The sequence below is a fragment of the Scophthalmus maximus genome, chromosome 7, assembly GCF_022379125.1.
Source record: "Scophthalmus maximus strain ysfricsl-2021 chromosome 7, ASM2237912v1, whole genome shotgun sequence".
NCBI classification, from domain to species: domain Eukaryota; kingdom Metazoa; phylum Chordata; class Actinopteri; order Pleuronectiformes; family Scophthalmidae; genus Scophthalmus; species Scophthalmus maximus.
This window is the reverse complement of record NC_061521.1, coordinates 13032675-13054796: the sequence shown is the minus strand read 5'-3', so window position 1 is coordinate 13054796 and position 22122 is coordinate 13032675. Positions and strand designations below refer to the sequence as shown.

The following is a 22122-nucleotide window of genomic DNA, read 5'->3' as shown; positions in this document are numbered from 1 at the left end:
GAACCGACATCTAGTGGACCGCTGAATTTTACAAAAGGTTTATTGGATTAAAATCTCTTCCTGCTCCTTTAAGTGGAGGATCTAAACACTTGCTTCATCACTGCTGAAAGTACCACTACACTTACATGTTTTCATAATGTGTAGTGAAGTGTGAAGAATCAAAATGTGTATAAGGGAAAATCTGGCTGTTTGGAGCATTTAGAAGATGCCCTGCTGGCTCCTAAAAACACAACACAACAGAGAAAAAAACAACAACGTAAATACTCCAAATAACAGCTCCAAACACCAAAGTTATATTTATTAAAGGAAAAGACCATAAGATGAAAATGTTGAACCTCCTTTCCAGTGGCCCCCACAGTTAGTAGATTACTTTTGGTCCCAGGTGGTGGTGGAGGAAGGGAAGTGTAGAAGAGCAGAAGGAAGGGTGTTGAAGTGATACAATCAAAATCTACTACAGTCTCCAGTGATGGGGTCAATACTCAGGACACGCCAAGGGAGCGATGCCACCTCTAATGAATCCTGTTCCTCGACAAGAATAGCTACAGAGGCCCGGTATTGGCTCAGTGCCCTCAAACACAAACACAAAAAGACCTTGTCAAGCCTTGCACCTGAAACATGTTTGTTTTCTCAACATTAAAAAGAGGGAAGAATCAGTGAATCCTGTGCATCAACCTGCAGAAATGGCCGGGGAAGAAGTCGTGTTTCATCACTGAGCTGTGGATCTGGTGAGGTTCAACCTGAACCTGAGGCGTGCAAAGACAAACAAGTTGAAAATGGTAGAAAGCCAATGTGATTCCTGCTACACCACACGAAAGCAAGAGAGTGTAGTTGATGTTTATGCTCATTGCATTGCAACTGTTTACTAAATGACGTGGTAAATGAGTAGATCTTAGCTATTGCATTTCTAAAATTGTGCCAGAATCACATCTTCTGATATATAGCTAATTTCATTCAAATAACTGTTTACAGCGATAGAAAATAATAAACCATAGACTATATAGTTCTCCTGGTGGATACCAGCAACACTGTCCCCATCCTGGTTGGTAACTGAAAACCAGCAGTCATTATTAATGTCAACAATCTTGATGTTTATAATCTGGCATAATCTCGTTTGCACAAGAGAAACTCAAAAATCAGGCATGAAGTCAGTCAGTAATAATGAAACGCTGTCAATGTTTTTTTTGCATCATGGTATTTTGCAGCATAAACTACTCTGACAGGAAAATGAAGGTGTACAGACAAAAGAGTATGTTGCTCTGGTTTTAATTAAGTAAAGATTCAAGGGGGTTGTAAATACTTTGGGACACTGTTTGCAAAAGACATCATTAAAAATAAACCTGGTAAATATTTGATATCCCATTTTGGTGCATCATTTGTGGGTTATTTGAATAATAGCAGAGGTCGAGAGACGAAAAAAAGTTTCTTTATTGTTGTATCAGAAGAAAAGCGTTTTTTTTTTGTTGATTTAAGACAATTACAAGTGCAGAACATTTAACGCTGTTACATCAGAGTTTTCATTTGTCAGCGTAATTGTCATTTTTTTATTGTTCAAACGGTATCACATGATAGATAAAAACTAAAACATCAGTTTACATAACTCACAATCAGTTTTCATTGTTGTATGTTACTTTTTTTTGAGCTACTGTAAGGTAATCTGGATAATATGAACACCAAAATAAATCCTGCACACAATCTGATAGGTGAGCCATCACTTAACATAACAATAACAATAACGTAAAGAATAGAACATTCCCACACTTTACCGGATCATAAAACCAAACAGATACAATCAATTAGTGATGCGGAAGAGCAGAAAACATTATTCCCTTTAGGTACACTGTAGGGAATAACCTCTCATTTATGGAGATATGCATCGCGCCAGAGTTCTCCTGAGGTTTTCAGTGACCTGAAAAAGAAAATGACGGAAAAAAGAATAAACATCAGCCTACTTATCAAGCAAGTGGCCGTTCTTTCTGCCACAGTAGATCTAAGAGCCTTGCAAGAGTATGAATTTTGTGGAAGTCCAAATAATTGGTTAATAAAAGATTTACACATACTGTACATTCATACCTTTGTTTAGGAAATATGTACACACACACTCCTTCTGGGGCTTTGTCAGAGAACAGATCAGGTTTTGTTTGGGCCCCTACTAACCTCAAAGTGTTCATCCTGGCGGTAAATTATATACCACTATCATTATTGGACATACCTGAAGACATCAGCGAGGCCTTGCCACATAGTCTTCACTTGATAAGTAATCCCATATTTCGCACACAGTGCACGGACCTGTGGGGCCACCAGGTGGTAGTTGTGGCGCGGCATAGTAGGAAACAGACTTCAGAGACAAAACAAACAGAAAGCGTTGATCAGACAATACTGTCTCTAACTTGTGTCAACATACTGTATGTGTATGTGCACTTCACTATAATGAAAGATGCCCCCTTCCACCCAGCAAAACATGCAATGTCAAACACAAAGTAAAAAATACATTTGAAGTTTACTTATGATGACTGTTTATTATTTTGTGATGACGTCTTAACACGGAGATTGGCATTAGCTAAAAATGTTTGTTCTGTTACTTTGTTCTGTATCACAAAGGAATTATAATACAGCATGTGAATAATACAGCACGTGGAAAGGGCTTTTTTTACAATGAGTGAAAATCAATATGCTGCTACTGTGACATTTAATAGTTCACCCAAAAATCATCCCCCCTAAAAAGAAATTAAGGCAGACCTAGGATTTTTTATTTTACAAATCTAACCCCCTACTATATCCTAAATGACTGTTTTCTCAATTGGCTTCTCCCTTTGAATGATTTCTTCATGAACAAAGGATTTCCTCCAGTTTAAAGAAGAGACTTATTCTTAACAAATCTGATCAGCAGGTTTTGAGCATTACCCTAATGAAAAAAAATATATATATATTTTTTTTTAAAAACTGTGATTACTCAACTCTTGAATGCTTTATGATGAAATTAAGTCTTCAGGGACTTTAAGTCATTGTCTTCTATATTAGCTATGTTCTGCATCAGCTTGTCCCAACTCTTCATAAAAGCTTTACCATATGATGTTCACACTGAAGAAAGTAATCCAATGATTTAATTTACATTGCCACAGATCAGACACTGAAAAACTGGGTATCTGCACTAGAATTTTGGCTGAACAGTTTGAGCTTGTTATTGCAGGCCACTGCTTTTTAAAGAGTTGAATTATTTGATTGTATCATCTTGAGTTACAGTATTTCCTTGTGACTATACTCAGGCTTTTTATCTGCAAGGACAAGAGTTCCTGGACAGCAAATCGTTTGGTTTCAAAACACTTGATGGTGTGTGATCAACAGAAGCTTTCAGAGGGGTTGAATGGACCCTAATTCCTCTGTGTGTCTGTAGAATGATTGATTCTAATTTAATTTCAGTACTCAGTGAGTGAATTAAAGCTGACATTGCACTTTAAGAGATCTGGTGTTTTCTCTCAGCGTGACATTATGAGCCCACTTCTGAGGCTAAATGATTTGACTTACTGATGTTCGATTTGAAAGTTGAGGTGTCCGCTGAACCAGTCATTGAAGAAGGACTGCTCAATATTACAGGTGGCCTGTAGCTAAAGAAGAGGATCACACAGATGAGCAGATACAGTAAATGAGCAGCACATGTAGGTGACTGTGGATTACACAGCAGTTAGAGGATTTCTTAATAAACCATTTACCTGCATGGTTAACCAGTCCTTGTGTTTCTCATGGTCGATGTCCATCGGCAGATGATTCATCTGAGTCAACCACACAAAACAGTGACTCTCCAGACACCTGCAACATTCACAACAATACCACACTGGTCACTGAATCATGTGTTGCACCATGTGCTCAAGGTATGAAAGTCTTTGTATCACCTAATATATATTTCTAAACAGGAGGTATATGTGGTTGTATTAATTGGATTATATTCGATTTTTGTAAGTGTGTCTTTTAAGTTTTTTGGAAGGTGTTTGTTCTTACAGTAGTGTTTCATTTTTGTGGGTAACAGGGAAATGGATACATTGTTTAGGGAAACACTTTACACCTCAAATCACAGCTGGTAACACCATTTTATTTTATTTTGGAAGCAATGAGAAAAAAAAATTTAAAAAGAGAATTCACTCATTCACTAATCTCTTTATACATTTTAAAATGCATTTCATGAAAAGGTAGTTCCCAAGGGCATTGAGTTATCATCCATTCAGATCATTACCTGACAAAGATGATGAGGGCCACGGAGCCAAACAGGCCATACATGGGTATGTAACAGCAGAAGAAGCGAAGATAGTAGGACATGGACCAACCCAGATCCTTCACAAGACAAGCAAGTTAATACAATTGATATAACTGATGTGTTATGAAGAATCATGACTGCCACACTCGGTTTAGGTGAATTATTTGTTTTGACAGATATTTAAATCGAGAAGCCTAAATTTTACCCGCACATACATGTAACATATTGCTGTAGTTTCTACAGTAATAATTTATTGTTCTGTCATTTTAGAACGTTTCACTGTTTATCGCAATGCATCATGGGTCCAAAATAACAACAGCAGCTGACAAGTGTTTTTACACATTCTAAAAGTTCAGGCCAGCAGTGTTCTGGGTAAATGACGCTGACTAAAGATAAATACTGTTGATAATTTAATTGAGTTGCAGGAGGGGGTTTGAAGGAACAGCTTGACATGATTTAATGGCGGACGAAGAGGAACTGCAGCAACGTACATCCACTCCATTATACCTAAGATGAAAGATAATGGTCTAAAAATAAAATAAAAAGAGACTCGACATGGTAGTTAATAAACCTTCAAATAAAGTTAGTGAGAGTTTTTTAAGACAGCATGTAGAACACCTGGCGGAGCAGTTTAAATCAAAAGTACAGAGGATATAAAGACAGAATAGGACTACAAATCATTAGTTAGCCTTGTCTCTGGGTTCTGGGATGAAACAGACTCCTGGCCACTTCAACTCTGACGTGACTCCACTATCATGATTCATCATTTTAGCTCATGTTAAGACATGATTTGAACGTTGACAGTTTGGGGATTTAGCGCTAGCGTTTCAAGCATCGTTTCAAGCAAACATTTGCCAACCAACACAAAGTGAAAGCTGAAGCTATCTAACTTTACACAGAACATTTAAGCTAGACTTTCTTTCACAACCACAAAGATGTGGACTGAGAGCGCTTTAAAGCAGCAAAGAGCACTAAATAAACACTATAATATCATTTGGGTGTGTTTTGTTTGAGCTGCCATGCAGCTGCTTGGAAATTCGATCATGCAAGACCTGCTGCCGGAGGTTATGATTATACAATTACCGCAAATGTGGACAGTAACTGACAGTCTAGCAACATGAAATCCAAACTATCCCTTCAACTCTTACCACCCCATATGTACATTTTTACTTCACCACAGAATAGTGAGTGAAATATTCTTTTGGGTGAGTCCGTGTCTGTGTGTTTCTCCGCAAGTCGATATCTACAATATTAGACTATAACTCATGCACAGGGGGACGGATCATTATGAAACTTAATAAATGGGTTAATATGTATATTGTCTGCAAAGGAATACATTTTGGGTCATTAAGGTCCATGGTCAAGGTCACCAGGGGCAAAATACCCCCAAAATATATTATCTAATATATCTCATGAACCAATGGTCATATGGGACTGGGACCCAAAAAAATTAGGTCAAAGTTCACAGATTTCTGAGGTGTTGTTGTAAACTACATCACTTTTTTATTTAAAAAACAATTACTGTCACTTATTTTGTTAATTAACAAGCTATTTTACAATATCTAACTTTTTTGCCAGGTTTATAGCGTAAATTCTACAGTCAATTCATTACAGTGTAGAGAAACTTAAATTTTATTGTACCACAAAGAAGACAGGATCTTACCACCCAGTCATGGCGGGAGATTATGTGGTTCATTAACTGCATTTGGAAGTAAACTGGAATGAGCAGTGGGGGTCCCACTATAAGAGAAACAGATAACAATCATTGATGTAAAGTGTTCCTGGTTTCATTCACTTTAAATGACTCTTAAAAAACATACCAAGAAAGAAGTACTGTTGTTGGCGATGGTAGGGCATATGTTTGATCTTTTTTACGCCATACTGTAACAGAAGGGGGAAATAGAGTTAGCAGCTGGTGAAATACTGGATCGCACTGAATGTTAAACAACTCATAATTGTGCTACTTGCCTCAACCGGCTGAGTGGCACCAATTACAAAGATGTTGAACAAGTTGACATCAGGGTCCTTTCTGAAAATGTTTGTTTTAGCATGATGCTGGAAATGTCGATGATTCCACCAACTGGCAGAAGCTCCCTAAGAAAACAATCTTTAATATCTTCAGTATGTTACAAAAATTAGGAAAGAAATATATGATATATATGAATACATTCACCTTCAAATGGCCGGCAGTAAACTTTTGCAACAAGTGATTCCAGCGGGACTGCTTGAAGACAGACAGGTGGCCAGAGTCGTGCTGCAGCCAAAAAGCCTGCAACTAAATAAAAGGAAGAAAAGCATTTTGATATTTGTTTGCTGCAGAGCTGAACGTCGTTGGAAACATTTAGACCAAGGGACGATGTTCAACTCACCTGAGCAATTGTCATCAAGAGTGCACAGAGAAATGTCAGTATCCAGTTGGTTCCCCAGACCCACATGATCAACCAGGCGAGGGCCTCCAGCAGCACAATGTGACCCAGGTGGAGGCAGAAGAACAAAGGCCGAGCTTGAAACAGACCCTTGCTCTCTGCCTTGACACGTAAAGTGTGGAAATCCTGTACGAGTGCTGCCTGAAGAAAAAAAAAAGCATTTATTTAGAAGCATGTTTTAAAGTTTTTGGATGGAGGAGGACCAGGGCTCAGCCCCTGATGGGTAAATGTCCAGCCAATGCCAAAGGATGGTGCTCACATTTTTGTTTCGGTCCTGGCTGGGCTCTGTTGCCGCCAGTTCTCCAATCAGCAGGGGCTTCAGAAACTTCCGGACAAACGTTAGGTCGGGATGAAAAGCAGTAAATGCCTCCTGGAAAAAAAAGAGATACATTCCACCACTGACATTTACAGCACCACAACCACAAAGAAACAGCTCAATACTCTGAAAAATGGGTTTGTGTTAAAGAAGAGAACAAACTGTTTTACCGTGGCGTCCTGTCCAGCATAGTGGCTGATGACATGAAACCCTCCTGGGTGTCTTTCGGCCCACTGAGTAGTGTTGTAAACTTTCCGATCTATGACCAGCCACTGGTCGGTCCTGCTGCTGTGGCTCTGCACCTCCTCCCAGGTGTAAACACATCCGGCTCGCTTGCTGCCCGTCTCCCCTTGCTCCGTCAGCTGGCCTCCACCTCCCATCTTCACCTCACTGCTGTGTCTGGCCGTGATCCACCTGCGCACTGCAGGGCCTCTCAGCCACAAACTCTTACACCTGGATGTAAAAAAATGATCTGTTTAACACTCCTCTGAAAGTCACAGATTGTCCACAGGGAACAGTCATCAGAGCATAAGAGTAACAAGCCTGGGTGGCAACAGCCCAACTACATCACTCATTGGCCCCGCCCAGTCATTGGCCCCGCCCAGCCAACTTTAGCATTATGAAGAAAAAAAGGGAAGAGAATTGAAAAATAAAATAAATAAAATTCAAGTTACTGCCTTCCTAATGCAGATTGTAGCAAATCCCTTGCTCTATTTCAAGTTTTTCCTATGTTTACCCCCCTTTTTCCTACTTTTAATTCAAAGTTTTTGTGAGTTCCTCTTTGTGGGAAAAGATGGCCCACCCACTTCGGTGCTGGCCCATCCAAAGAATTATATCTACCTATGCCACTGCTCCAGATGAGGAGGTTTTTAACCTGTTGCTCCCTTTGCTTTAAACATCGAGCTGGTTAACGCACAGGTGAAGTGGCACAAAGAGCAGTGCGACATTCACTAATAATTGATGATGAAATCCGACAACTAGGAGGCTGGGGGTGAAGCAGGGACATGAAACGACATGAAACATCAATGTAGAAATAAAAATCCCTAAATAAAATTCCGGTTATATTAGTATTCAGGCTGTAACGTGCGAAGCCAGGGCGTGTGGTTTCATAACAGCACATTTGGGCGCAGTTCATCATAATGTGCGATCAACGTGTAAAACAGGACAGACATGCTTATGAAGCCACAAACAATCAATTGAATAGCGTTTATGGACGGTGCATTGATGAATGCTCACAGTAATCGCGGATAGCGGATGGCAGACTGTCTAGATTGCAGGCCCACATTAACATGACAAATATTTCATACTTACAGTTTCCTGATTTTTTGCGCTACACTCGCCGGGTCCCGGTCACGTCAGCAGAGCAGATAACTTTATTTGCCCCCGATCCGTTCAGGTCCATTTTTATCGCAAACATTCCCCAAAATGCATCCTCTTCCCCTGCTAGTATGTTGAGCAACACATTCCCTCATTCAGTGTAAATTCCGAGCAGATCATTCGAGGGTGTCTGGGCCAATCGGCGCACAGTATATCCTGGACCGACGGGCTGATGTGCAGCGGGCTGAATAAACTGGCGGCTGCGCTGTCGCCTGAGGAGCGCTCCCACGGACTGATTGGTGGTGGTCATTCTGACATTACCGTCCATGATGATGAATATCTACAGCACACACACTTCAATATACTGCCCACTGATGTAAGACATCACTGGGCGCCATCACGACAGCATCACAGGCATGCAGTCTCCAACCACAGCCTTTCACATTATTTCATTATTTTCTAGTTTGCTCTAAGGTGGAGCTGTTTTTTATTTAATATACTGTTGCTAGTTACTTAATGACATAAGAATATACCATTTGGAGTATCTTTAATAATGTACTATGTTGGTTAGGTGACCGGTTACAACTGCCCTTCCAGTTAAATGCAGTGAAGTAAAACATACAAATGTTTGCCTCTGAAACACAATAGCAACATATTTTAGTTATAGTACTTGAGTAGATTATTTGGTCACCACTACAACAGTTAAGTAACATCACGGAGTTGTAATAGAATATTTTTATATTTATGTCGTGGGATGGATATGACCTTTTATTTCTGTGGCAATACTCTTAAGCAACAGTGTTTGGGAGTATTTTATTAATTTCATATTTATTAATATAATTTTAGAAACAGTACTTGAGTAAATGTATCTGGTCATATCGCACTACTTGTAACACTCAACGTAATGCAGTTGTAATGGAGTATTTTCAGGTAATATATATCTATCTCTCAAAGCTTTTATCAAATCGAAGTAGATGTACTTTTTTCCGGAAAAGAGCCTTTAATGACAGTGTTGACACTTCAGTGCGTTTATCAAACCAAAACATATCTGTTAAGTTCGCATGAAAGGCCAAACACAGATTATTAAATGTGTTTGAGTAGAATAGTAAGTAGTAGTAGGTAACAAGCGTAACAGATGTATTTTTTGTATGTCACAACAGTTTCACAATCATTGTTTTCCTGAGTCCTGCTTGGCTCTAGGACGAAATATCCCTGCCGGCACAGAGCCGTCTAGTCATGTAGACTGGAGGCATCTTAACATTATTATAAATATAAAATAAACAATTATTGTTTAGCATTTTCGGTCAAAAATAATAAGCTTTCCAACTTAGCATTATGTGTTATTATCTTAATAACACACATATTCATGCGAACAACAATTATATAATGAAAATGGTTCTGTTGTTGTTCCCACTTCCATCAGCATGTGGTGCTTGACCAGACATCTCTCGTGTCCCGATTTAACCCCGGGATGCAGCAGCAGGTACAGTATCACCACATGTATACAACATACAGTGGCCCATGGAACACCCAAAAACTCGTGACATTTTTGCACACCCTCTACAGAATTTTTATCCCAGAGAGTGAGAGAAGCTTTGTGAGGCACGCCGATAATGTGAGCTTTCACCACATGAATGTATAGGCAGGGAATAGTTTGCTGTGCACCATGGATACTCACCGTGTTCCATCCATCGTATTCTTGATTCTAGTTGAGGAATTTATTTCTGCATGGAGCTGGAAGGTCTTGTGAAGACATTACAGCAGAACATAGCAGGGGATTGATGGGCGGCACACAAAGAAAATTTTCACCCACGTTGCATCGCACGAAAACCCGTCGCCAGACCGACAGGAGATCAAGCTTTACCGCAAACATTATTTTCCGTGTTTGTTTGACCCACTTAATGGTAAATTCAAAGTTGCCAGACTGGAGTAACCAGGAATGAAAGTACGCAATTAAAATGGTGAGTTGCAAAATGTAACTTTAGTAACTTGATTGCAGAAGATAACTCACAAATATTTAAATAACACAATTAATGTAAAATAAACAAGTCTTTTGTTTTGTCAGTAGTCTTTAAAGTCTGTATGTTCTGTGATCTTGTTCAATATTCGTTTATCCGGGGTTTCTTTAAAGTTTATGACTGTCCCTGTGACGGTGTCTCAGGATGGCGTGACTCTTGGGGTGTGTGTAGTCCTGGTGACTGGCACCACCCTACCACCAGGTGGAGTGTTCCACGAGTTGAATCTGCGTTCCAGGTAGAGTCAGCTGGGAGGCTCGCCATCCACAGGAGGGGATCTTCAAAAGAGAGGCTCACTCTGTCCAGAATACCTGACCTAGTTATAACAGAGACAGTATTCGAAGATTTTATTTTGTCCATTTACTTTTACAACAATTTACACCAGCAACACTAAACATCACATTCACCATAACTTCCGTAGTCTCATATCAACATGATCATTGTAACAAGCACACATCGTCGTACTCAACAGTACTGCTCTTTGCGAACAGAGGACTAAGTGACACCGCAACAACACACAGGCTGCACTGCATGTTGTTGTGTGACAAACATCAGGAGCATGCGATTTACTGATCCAGAGCTGAACGCTAATTCACCCGCTGTAGAGACACCAAACCTCCCCACGACACTCAGACAACACACGCAGACGACGTAGCAACATTAGCACAACACTGCTAGCTCACCGAGGTGGCCGGAAGGAGAGTACAGCGCTGAGCGCTTTCCAAGTTCCCGGTAGCTGCTTCTCTGATTAACTTGTGTTTCGATGAGCTGACTTACTTCTGTTAACTCTCTTAACTTTCTACTGTTCGTCTCGTTTCTTCTTTCTCCCGTTCGCCGCAGCCGCCACACGAGCACATCTCCTTCTCTTTTCCATACAAACGGTCGCTCACGCAGGTGCGTTGGGATCTGTCAATCAAGTTCAGTTGGAGGAGGGACTTGTCCAAACTATCATCTGTGATTGGCTGATACTTCCTCCATTTGTTCAGATGACAGTAACGTTATACACATTATAATAATACATGGTATTTTAACCCCACATTACATATTTGAACCCCTTTTTTGTCACTGGGTTACATTTGTTTTTATTCTGTTGATGTGTGACTTTATACAATTAAAAATACAGTGACCATCTCTCACGGAAATGTGAGTGCAACCTGTTGAAATATGCATCTGATCTGAACATTCTTTGATAGCAGTCAATTAGCCACACTCAAATAATATTTTCAAAACATCTAAACATTTTGACCAATATTGTTTGCACAATGCCAAAGGAACTTTTCATTTTGTGGGCAGCAACTTTTTATTTTGAAGCATAATATAAAAGTTTGAGGTAATTTATTATGATGATTATGCTGTTCTGTACAAGCTGTTTTTAGCAAATGCACCTACAGCTTTGAGAATTTTGACACTATTTCAAGAAATTAGACTAAGTAAATGAGAAAACCAGACATTTTTAACAGCTTGTTTGTTTTCTTGTATGTTCCCCATGCTGTCTAGGTCATGCAGTGCTTTATCTGCATTCAACACATTCACCTCAGCAGTCACATCCACTCACCCCGAGGTCTCTGTCTCTGACTGTCTCCCTGTTTGCTGCTCACGGTCCATTGTGTCATTTCAGGGTCGTTTCAATGCGATGCAGAAATTTGCAAATCAGCTCTTCTGGTCCTCAGCATATCAGACAGGATCATCCTCAAGCAGTGTGTGGCCTGTCTCCCCGTTTGTCTGCCTCTTCTGCCACAGTTCATCAGTCTGACACGAGCGCTGCACATCTGACCCCAGCAGCTTTTCTTCAGTACCACAACCTGCAAAACACACTGTCAATCAGAAAACCAGTCTGCAAATATCAAGTATTCAATGAAAGCGGAGGTGGAGAGTCTTAGCACCACCTGTACCCAAGATAAAAAAAATTGATTCAACACATTGATAAAGCAGTAATTTTAAAAGAGACATATCTATCTATCTAAATATCTATCTATCTATCTATCTATCTATCTATCTATCTGTGTGTCTGCCTGTGTGTCTGTCTGTCTGTGTGTTGATATAACTGTATATGTGGGCTAAATCATATTGTGATCATGGAATGTGTGTCACCCAGGATGTAAACATCAGAGCTCCAAACTGTTGCAGTGGATGAAAAATCTAATCTATCATCATCATCATCATCATCATCATCATCATCATTATCATCATCATCATCATCATCCATCATACTGGAGAGGATACCATGGTAAATGTGGTGGAGTGAAGGTCCACCATATTTAAAAAGCATATAGTGCAGATTAATTTCAAATCAAAACTGAATAGCTTATTTAAACTTTTTGGAAAGCACCACAGTAACACTACTGGAGACATTAAATTATTGAATATCCCACAAATGAATGCATCAATAATCTTAAAATAAACCTGTCTGGTTCTTGCTTTTGAGTCAAGTTGAACAATGTGAGTGTCTGCAGCAGTTTATACTTTATTTTCATGTCTGTGCTGTGTCCAAGCAGTAGTTACATGAAGGCTGTCCTGACAGCTTTTTAATTGGTCTATAAAATACCTGCTGAAGCTAATGTCAGTAGCAGTTCTGTGTTTGATTCAAACCAGGGCTGGAGTGACCATCTTTGGAGGTCCAGGAGACTCTGGGACGATTACTAATCTTTTACTGGTCTTCATGTGTTATTGAGTTATACATTTACAGTGGTGGCTGACTTATTTAACTCACACATAGTAAAAACACAGATACATCATTGGGCGGCTGTGGCTCAGGAGGTAGAATGTGACTTTCCTGTAAAGCGCTTTGAGTGGTCAATATAGAAAAGCGCTATATAAATACAGTCTATTTACCATCAGTGCAATAAGGTGCAAACAGATTTTCAATATTGTAGGTGATCGAGGTGGATTTCTGGTTTTACAGTTATTGACTCAAGACCGTGTTTACATACATGGGGTTTGCAAAAAGATGCAATCCACTAATGACAAAATAAGGACAGGAGGAAAGTAGCCTGCAACAACACTACTTCAACGTTCTTTCAGAAGGCTATTTACAAAAAATCAAATGTGTATAATATCCAAAAGGTTATTAGAATTTCAGGTGGACAGGATAGTTCTGTGGAAAGAGAATAATCTTTCCTTGTTATTAATAATTCTTGCAACAGTCTTCAAGGTATACAAACACACACACACGCGCGCACACACACACACACACGCATATACTGTTTATATATATATATACAGTATATATATATTCACTTTCTCATACCTTCCAGTTACCTTTGTGTTTGTAGTGTGAGGGTTCTGACCATTTGCATTTTAATCTGTAACAGTGCATCATACTTCAAAAACTGATGTTATATATTAATCTCCAAAGTAACCATTTATATTTATATTTAACAAAGAAAATGTTGGAGGTGTCTTGAAAAGAAAAGTCTTATAACATGCAAAAGATGGGAGATAGACGACTTCTGACACACGCTCACACGCACGCCTGCGCGTGCATGCACACACATGCGCATGAGTGCACGCACGCGCGCGCGCAACTGACCATGTGATGTGAATACCCCTTGTTCCTGTTGCAGAGGAGGAGGGAGGCAGCGATCAGTTGAATGTAAACCTCCAGCACTGATGGAAAGAAGCGGCCATCATCGGGAGCAGAGTCCGTCCGTCAGCGCCGCGGTTTCCTCCGAAACGAGCACTTTTCTTTATCCGGCGAGGATCTGAACTCCAGGAGAGCTCGGCCTTTAATGGAGGGCAGCGGCATTAACTCGTGGACAGACTTCCATTAACTGTTTTTCTTTGCCGCCGGCCAGGTCACTGAGCTGGAGGGGGCGAGCAACAAACTATCCAAAGTGGCACTTTTTCCGTGCGCAGACAGAGACCGGATCACGTGAACAGGTGGCCCCAGAGCCGCGCGTAATCTGCCTCTGAAGAGCCTCGAGCAGGGTAAAGAGGGGAGGAAAGAGTAAGGACTGCAAGAATCAACTCTAGACCAAGATTCAGCTGTACTTTGTTGAGCCTTAGTCCCAGCAACAATATTACTATTATTATTATTATTATTATTATTATTATTATTATTATTATTATTTTTATTACTACCGTTACTATTACTCCAATCTTTCTAGATGTTTGCCACTGTTGATTTTATAATGGAGCTCTACATAGATTGACAGAGAGTAACCTGACAAACTGCTGTGCCATGGCTGCAAGAGTGTTAATTGGCTCGGACCATGATGCCGTTTGCGGCCGCTGGGTTCAACCACAAACCAACAGCAGCTCCCAGGTGGAGGGTTAACGTGTCACAGACACTCACCTCATCATATGACTCTGTCCTGACTGACATAGTAGTCAGGGGCTGCAGGTCGCAGCATGGGCAACTCCTCCAGGAAGGGAGAGGGAGAGGAAGACGAGGAGGGGGGAAAGGATGGCGAGGAGAAAGAAATCCCAGAGGAGAAGAAAAAGGAAGAGCTGGAGGTTGAGGGAGACCTCCCAATGGGGGTGGAGGAGTTGTTCGAGAGTGGAGACCCAGTCCTGGACTTGGCCTACCGAAAATTTAAGCGTTTGCCGTCACGTGTTTGTGGACTGTTGCACCTGGAGAAGCTGTATGTTTGCGGAAACAGCCTGCGCACTTTGCCGGGCAGCATCTCCCAGCTGCAGGGTCTGCGTATACTAGCCCTCGACTTCAACAAGATGGAGGACGTTCCTCCGGCCGTCTGCCAGCTCACTAACCTCACTCGCCTCTACCTGGGCAGCAACCGGCTGATGAGCCTCCCACCTGAGCTGAGGAACCTGCAGAGTCTGCGCTGCCTGTGGGTAGAGAGCAACTACTTCCAAAGCTTTCCACAGGAGCTCTACGACCTGCCCAACCTCAAGTCCCTTCAGATCGGGGACAACCGGCTGAAGGCGCTGCCTCCTGACCTGCCGCGTATGGAAGCGTTGAGGGGCTTGTGGCTGTACGGGAACCGCTTTGATTCCTTTCCCAGAGTCCTGCTGCGCATGGAAAACCTGGAGATCTTAGACCTCGACCGCAATAAGATATCAAAGTTTCCCAGTCTGAGGCGCCTCACAGCTCTACGCCTGTTCTCCTACGACCACAACCCGGTTAAGGACCCTCCTAAAGTGGGTGAGGAGGTGCTCGTTGTCGGAGAAGGGGCTGCGGAGTTCCTGGAGGCACGTGAGGCGAAGGAGAGGCAGCGAAAGGCCACAGAGGAAGAGGCCGAGGAGTTAGCTCTGGCAGGTGAGGAGCCGGTGATTCATGGCATCTTGAAGAACAGCAGCTCAAAACAAGCTAGAACTGAAGCTGCAGTGACCATGGAGGATACAGACGTTAAAGAGGAAGAGCCCCTGGTTAAGGAGGAGGAGGAGGGGCAAGTGGAGCTGCCATTCACAGAGTACGATGGAGCTGAACTTGAATATGATGAAGAGGGTGTAGAATATGAGACGGAGGAGCTGATATGTGAAGGAGAGGGGTTTGAGTATGAGGGCGATGAGCTGGAGTACGACAGGGTTCAGATGGACTATGAGTATGAGGAAGAGGAGGAGGAGACAAGATGAAGGGACTTGAAAAAAAAAACCCCTCGTACATCCAGTTGATCTGCAGGAAGGTGGAGTTTTTTTGAAGAAGCTGACACAGGGCAGGGGGGGAAATTTTCTAAACGTGCTGCTAATTTCTAATCCATTGTTAACTGTGAAAACAAGGTTGGGCATTATGATACTGTAAAAATGACCAAATCAGAGCAGGACTCAGATGAAGTGAGTGTGTTGGTCTTGAGTGTGTATGGCTATTTGACATGAGGGTTGTTTTTTGAGTGTACACAGGAGACCAAGTCTTCCATTATTAAATATTGACTCCTTCTACGAAAGTCAGTGTCAATCATTTATGAAAAGATATTTCTGAATTCGGAACCGGTGAAAGCACCACGTTCCGCAAACTGTAGTATTTCCACACGTCATGGCCAGTGTCTGTTTTATGTGCTTGCCAGGGCACCTCTGCTTAACTCACTGCTATTTTTATAACCGAGGTCTTGCGCGCATGTAAATGTGAGTATTGGATTTACATTTACAAACCATTTATGACCTGCTAAACACAACCCCCCCTGAACCTTCAGTGTTGTGTAAGCACTCCTGTGAGTGTCAGCGCCAAGAAAGAGAGGGAGACGAGCAGGATTATTACAGCGTTGAATAGCTGGGGTGCCTCACCATAAAAGGTAAGTCCATAGGGAGAAAAAGACGACATGAAAAGCATGAACAGAAATGTTGTATTCACATAAAAAAAAAACCTGAAACCCTCTGCAGGTCAGAGACCCAGACCCTGACTACACCTTTTCTACCTCCATCTCCAACATGAAGCAGGCCTGGTCCTTGTTCTCCTCTCATCTCTTCACTCATTATGCATGTGGGGCTCACATGTAATCTAATCCTCCGTCCCTCCACATATCCTTTTCTCACATCTCATTGAAAGAGTGAAATATTTATCCCAGTGCTGAAATATTTATCCCTGTTCTCGTGTGGTAGAGTGACAGCGTCCGTGCTCGGGAAACGTCAGCAGAACAGACTCAAGCTGATTATTGCTCCTCAAAAATAAAAAAACATTAAGAAACACATGCAACATTGTCCCTTTTGCACATGAAACTGTATTCATAACATATACAAACATATATTTTTTGTTATAGAAATCACTTGAAATATGCCGTTACAGTCAGCAAAGTGATCAGGATTCAACCTCTGTTGATGAATGAATTTCATGTCAGCTCGTCCAGCAGTTGCGGAAATATTTCACTCCAGATCAAAATGTTGGACTGGCCGAAAGGCTCTACGTTTGACAGGCCAAAGAGCTGCTGGAATGAGAAAAAATCATTTAGCTGTTCACCTCAGGTAGATGTATTGGCAAATAATAAAACTCTCATCTATTATCTATACTTGTCTGACTCAAACAATTCATTGCAGACATTATTTCTTTGGTTTTATGTATTTCATGTTTTGACAGCTATCTACTTTATCTGACTTCTGGTAAGGCGACTGCAGTGTCTGACAGTTGGTTGGAAGCATGTATCCTGTATGGAGCTGTGGTATACTGAACACACTTGATCCTCCTCCTCGGTGCTGCTGCTCATTCCAAAGCTGTGGGTGGCAAATGGTCTGACACACTGCAGACGTCCATGGGAATCAGTGCCATACTCAGTCTGAGTGTAATTATTTTGCTCATTGGTTTACACTCCTCTCATTCTCTGTAGGTCAGTGAGAGGGAGGCAGTCAAAGACAATGCATCATCTCCTTCACTCCCTCTTTGGCTTTCACACCACTTACTTCACACAATTGTCTGACTGGCAGATTTTCAACCCAAACAAAAAGGACTTAACAAAGAGAAGAAAATAAGTTTTGTTTTTTTTGACAGGTCTATTGTAAAACACCACCGATGTGGGCGTGATTAAGGTTTTCAGGATTTGATTATAATGAAATGTTATACTGGAACTGTTCGTCACAAGCCACACATACTTTATTCATGTGCAAACTACCGTCTTCTTGGAGAAAATAAATACTCTGACTAATTTGTTAGCAAGATCACAGACTGAACTAACGGTGTTGTGTGGTGCGGTCCGCACCGTTCTTTTTTTGGTTGGGGTTTGTATTCAATTTTCAGAGCCAGGGGGCTGAGCCGACAAACCACACAGAACCGACATCTAGTGGACCGCTGAATTTTACAAAAGGTTTATTGGATTAAAATCTCTTCCTGCTCCTTTAAGTGGAGGATCTAAACACTTGCTTCATCACTGCTGAAAGTACCACTACACTTACATGTTTTCATAATGTGTAGTGAAGTGTGAACAATCAAAATGTGTATTAGGGAAAATCTGGCTGTTTGGAGCATTTAGAAGATGCCCTGCTGGCTCCTAAAAACACAACACAACAGAGAAAAAAACAACAACGTAAATACTCCAAATAACAGCTCCAAACACCAAAGTTATATTTATTAAAGGAAAAGACCATAAGATGAAAATGTTGAACCTCCTTTCCAGTGGCCCCCACAGTTAGTAGATTACTTTTGGTCCCAGGTGGTGGTGGAGGAAGGGAAGTGTAGAAGAGCAGAAGGAAGGGTGTTGAAGTGATACAATCAAAATCTACTACAGTCTCCAGTGATGGGGTCAATACTCAGGACACGCATCAGTGTGGTCCAAACTGGGCCTGTAAATATACAGCTGGCCTCTGGTTTGCTGTGAGGCCTGTCTCACTGGGATGTCTGAGGAAAGAATTGAAGTTCACTTTGACTGGGTCTGAGACAAATGCACAAATGTGGACCATCAGAATCCTGAAACCCAAACCGGTGAAATCTGTTGGACTGCAAAGTGTCAGTTGAAGTTAAAGTTTCCCCCCTCACCGTGCACTCTCTGAGCATATGACGCCCTGTAAGAAGTATTAAAGACTCTCAGAGTATCACTGGTCAGTCGTCCCCTGCTGTCTGTTGTTCCAACAGTTGGCATGACTGTCCTGGGCTCAGCCATCTGTGACGGCTGTAATGGAAACCTTCACTGTCAACACTGATGGATTGCAAAAATCCTAGGGGTACACGGGCAACTGCTGTAACTACAAATAAAAGTGGCAGACAAGAAGATACTTTTTTACAAATTCGAATGAATCCAAACCAAATGCAAAGCAATCTAAAAAAGTGATTACAGCATCTGCAGGAAACAAAGCAATGGACGCTCCTTTGATCAAATATTGTTTGAGCGAGGAGGAAAAGTTCCTCTTTATTTGCATTCACAGAAAAAAATTATCTTCAGAAAAAAGAATATGCCACAGCAGAGGAAACCTTCGCTTACACTTGAGACGAACGTGCAACTCCAGGCGGGTTGATCACCTCTGTCTTGTGCTGGTTTCGTGCTAAACAGGTCTCTGTTGCTAGGGTGATTCAGTGTAAGAGCAGAAGAATGAGTCCAGACAGAAAGATTAGCTGCTTATAGTTTACATCAGATCAGTTTTCTACTTTACATCAAGGTCTGTGCTTTATGTATGTAACATCTGCTCTATCTTTTTAAAATGGACTTTTTCTTTGAGGTTGTTTGAGTTCATTTGCACACAAACAACCTCACACAGGCAACAGTGACAAGCGGACTTTCGGTTTGCACTGCTGTTGCAATGCTGGACTCATTATTTCTGCACACGTGTTTGCACAATTCATTTATCCATTTTTAATCTAAAATAATTCTATACGATATAGACAACTTTATCGATCATTTTCATTGTATCTGTTTCATTTCAATTGTTGCATCTGTTTCAGGGGTAGAGAGTTGTGTATACATCACATGTTGCAAAGCCTTTTGCGGCAAATTTGTTATTTTTGAATGTACAATGTAAAATTGACCGGACCTTTTTGATTTCTTTGAATTTCCTTACCTACAGATCGCTGATCCTCAACATTGCTGTGACCGTTACTCAAAGTGTCCACTGGATGACAGTGTGGTGCCACAGTGGCCTTGTACACAGACCAGACCCAGGAAAGACGTATGGTTATGTAAAAATGATGGATGGCTTGAAATTTGCATGGCATCTTGATAACAACATCCATTCGAGACACAGAGTTATCTTTCACCTCTGATATCGAAAGAAAATGTCCAGACACCATCTATACATCTGGACACAAAGCATCTCAGAAGAATCGAGTGGACACCTGGTGTATTTAGGACATCAGTGTTATCCTTGTTTTTTTTCCTCTATTTTTTAGGTTTGACATTTGTATTAAATAAAACGTGTGATCTCTATCCATTGGATGTAACATTACTGTATATTACAGATGTCAAATGCTCTTCAATCACACAGTAAGGGCACTTAAATAACAATATTGATTTCTTCACCATTTGATTATAAGGTGGGACTCTGAATGACACTAAATCTGAATCTACAAATCTGAATTTAGCATCTGCCCCACCTTCGAAACACAAAATCTGACAATGTAAAATATCCACATCGCTTCAACACTTTTCCTTTTCCGCTGACACCTTCCCATTCCTTCTCTTTTCATTTAATTTCCTTGTACTCACACTCCTTTTTCACCTCTGTCACATCACTTCTTGGTCCCTTTCTTCCCTCCATCTGTCCAACGCTGGCAGTCGGCAGAGCCTATCTTTACCAAGCTGTTGCTCGTGTTACTTGTTCCACAGTCTTTCTTGCCTGACATGCTGTTGTGCCAAGCCTGGAACTGTTCATTATCGTCTCCAAGAAAATAACTACAGGGAAACGCCTGCATCATTGAAACTGACAGTCTCATTTCCTACTTCTTTTCTCTCAAACACAATGCGCACATTATTGGCATTTCTAATTATAAATTCACAGGGATCCATACAGCAGGAATAGACCAGGCATTCGACAAAGATTACAGTAGAATATTTCACTTATTTGAACATCTTCAGCCTGAGAGTCGGAGAGGAGGAAGTGATCAGTGCAAGCACCTGCTGTTCTCTGTTTGAAATGAAAACCTGCAGACTCTCAGCTCTTCTCTGATTGTTCATCTCTGCAGTACACCAGTCTGTGCTTGTGCATCTGCATAATTCACATGTAACACGGCTTTGCTGTAAGCCAGATTCTGGATCAAAATGATAATAATACAGAAAATATAGGGGGAAAAAAATCCTCTGCAACTTCTGCAACACGTGAGATAACTCATACAGAGGGAGCTTAAAATATAAAGGAAAAAAGGGGGTGGGTGCGGTGGTTCTAAAAATAGATGGAGATGATGCAAGCAAGGGTCTCCCGTCGAGTTGATGTGCTTGGCTTGCCCGCAGCCGTCTGTTGTAGTTCAGGGAGGGACGAAACCTCGGCCCCTGTCTGCAGGAGCTCGGCTGGCTCAGTGCTCGCCCCTGTTTCCTGCCCAACTCTGTTTCTGGTGGTCTGCAGCTCTGGGAGGAGAATCTCATCGGTTTCTCTGTCGATTCAATAGCGTGTTTCTATGTCTGCCACGGAACAGCATGGAATGAATATTTAGGGAGACATAAAGAGAGAGCTCAGGCGCTAAGACCCTTCTTTTTGTGTCAGGCCTCAGAGGTGCTCTCTCTGCTTCTCCGCCTCACTGTTCTCAGTCTTATCTCTTCCCTGCTTCCTCTTTGACTTCTGTACTTAATAAGCAAATCTCGCACGGAAGGTTTGGAGTAAATTGCGTTGTCATCTTTTCCCATTTCAAGTTTCAGTCAGCTTTGGTGCGTGTAATGCTAAGGAACGAGACAGTGATGAGAGGAGGGAGGTTCAGGCGTAAAATAAGACGTTTTAAGTCAAGACACGTACATTTCCTGACATGTATGAGACAGGCTATTCTGTAAGGAAGATATTAACATACTTTCTTATTATATTGATGTTGCAGGATATAGCCCACATTTTTATGTGTTTTATGTTTATGCAATTACAAATTTGATTGATTGAACCTGCAACACCCAGCAAACCTCACCATAACTGAAGTGCACAATGTCAGAAGTTAGTTGAAGGGTGTTAATTAAGATACATGACAATAGCTGTCATCATCATTGAAAATGGGAGGAAAGGTCCGTTCAGCAAAGCATGGAGCTGTGTGATATGAAGCTCAGAACATAGACTTTCCAGTAGCCTATACATTTTAATTGCTCTTAAATGCAAAAACAACCTGAACAAATTGAATTATTATCAGCAAGTGATGGTCATTTTTAAATTGGAATGGTGTCATTACAGTTTGTAATTATTTACATTACTGTTTAATTTAATTGTAATTACGTTTTTGTTTTTAAACCATCAGGATACAATAGGGCTACACCATATGGCTACAGTTTAGCATGTAAGTGCTAGTACTCAAGTAGCCTGATT

At 41.3% G+C, this 22122-nt stretch overlaps 2 protein-coding genes across 5 annotated transcripts; one reads left to right on the top strand and one right to left on the bottom strand.

Annotated features, from left to right (window-relative positions):
• Positions 1-1407: 1407 nt before the first annotated feature.
• LOC118314794 (acyl-CoA Delta-4 desaturase) lies at positions 1408-13986 on the bottom strand. 4 transcript variants are annotated; one of them, XM_035641442.2, is made up of 15 exons: positions 13850-13986; positions 11004-12122; positions 8300-10636; positions 7159-7441; positions 6932-7042; positions 6616-6813; positions 6420-6521; positions 6215-6340; positions 6067-6127; positions 5910-5986; positions 4226-4323; positions 3708-3804; positions 3523-3602; positions 2210-2335; positions 1408-1906 (listed from the first exon to the last, which is right to left on the bottom strand). In XM_035641442.2, the coding sequence occupies exons 4-15, from the start codon at positions 7366-7368 to the stop codon at positions 1855-1857; spliced, it is 1338 nt and encodes a 445-aa protein (XP_035497335.1). In that variant the 5' UTR covers positions 7369-7441; positions 8300-10636; positions 11004-12122; positions 13850-13986; the 3' UTR covers positions 1408-1854. The 4 variants fall into 4 exon arrangements, 3 of the variants coding, with proteins under 3 accessions (XP_035497335.1, XP_047188989.1, XP_047188988.1); XM_047333033.1 differs by having other exon boundaries at positions 7159-10636; positions 11098-12122; XM_047333032.1 differs by having other exon boundaries at positions 7159-10636; positions 13866-13982.
• A 379-nt stretch (positions 13987-14365) lies between these two features.
• Positions 14366-16163, top strand: LOC118314796 (leucine-rich repeat-containing protein 10B). Its single transcript, XM_035641448.2, has one exon. The coding sequence runs from the start codon at positions 14671-14673 to the stop codon at positions 15853-15855; it is 1185 nt and encodes a 394-aa protein (XP_035497341.2). The 5' UTR covers positions 14366-14670; the 3' UTR covers positions 15856-16163.
• Positions 16164-22122: the final 5959 nt, after the last annotated feature.

Excerpts from the sequence above, each read along its gene's own strand:
- LOC118314794 (XM_035641442.2), bottom strand. The coding sequence starts at position 7,368 with ATGGGAGGTGGAGGCCAGCTGACGGAGCAAGGGGAGACGGGCAGCAAG. Across the intron at positions 7,043-7,158 it reads ATGCTGGACAGGACGCCACG|GAGGCATTTACTGCTTTTCA; the intron begins GTAAAACAGTTT and ends TTTTTTTTCCAG. Across the intron at positions 3,805-4,225 it reads GCCCTCATCATCTTTGTCAG|GTGTCTGGAGAGTCACTGTT; the intron begins GTAATGATCTGA and ends TGAATGTTGCAG.
- LOC118314796 (XM_035641448.2), top strand. The coding sequence starts at position 14,671 with ATGGGCAACTCCTCCAGGAAGGGAGAGGGAGAGGAAGACGAGGAGGGG.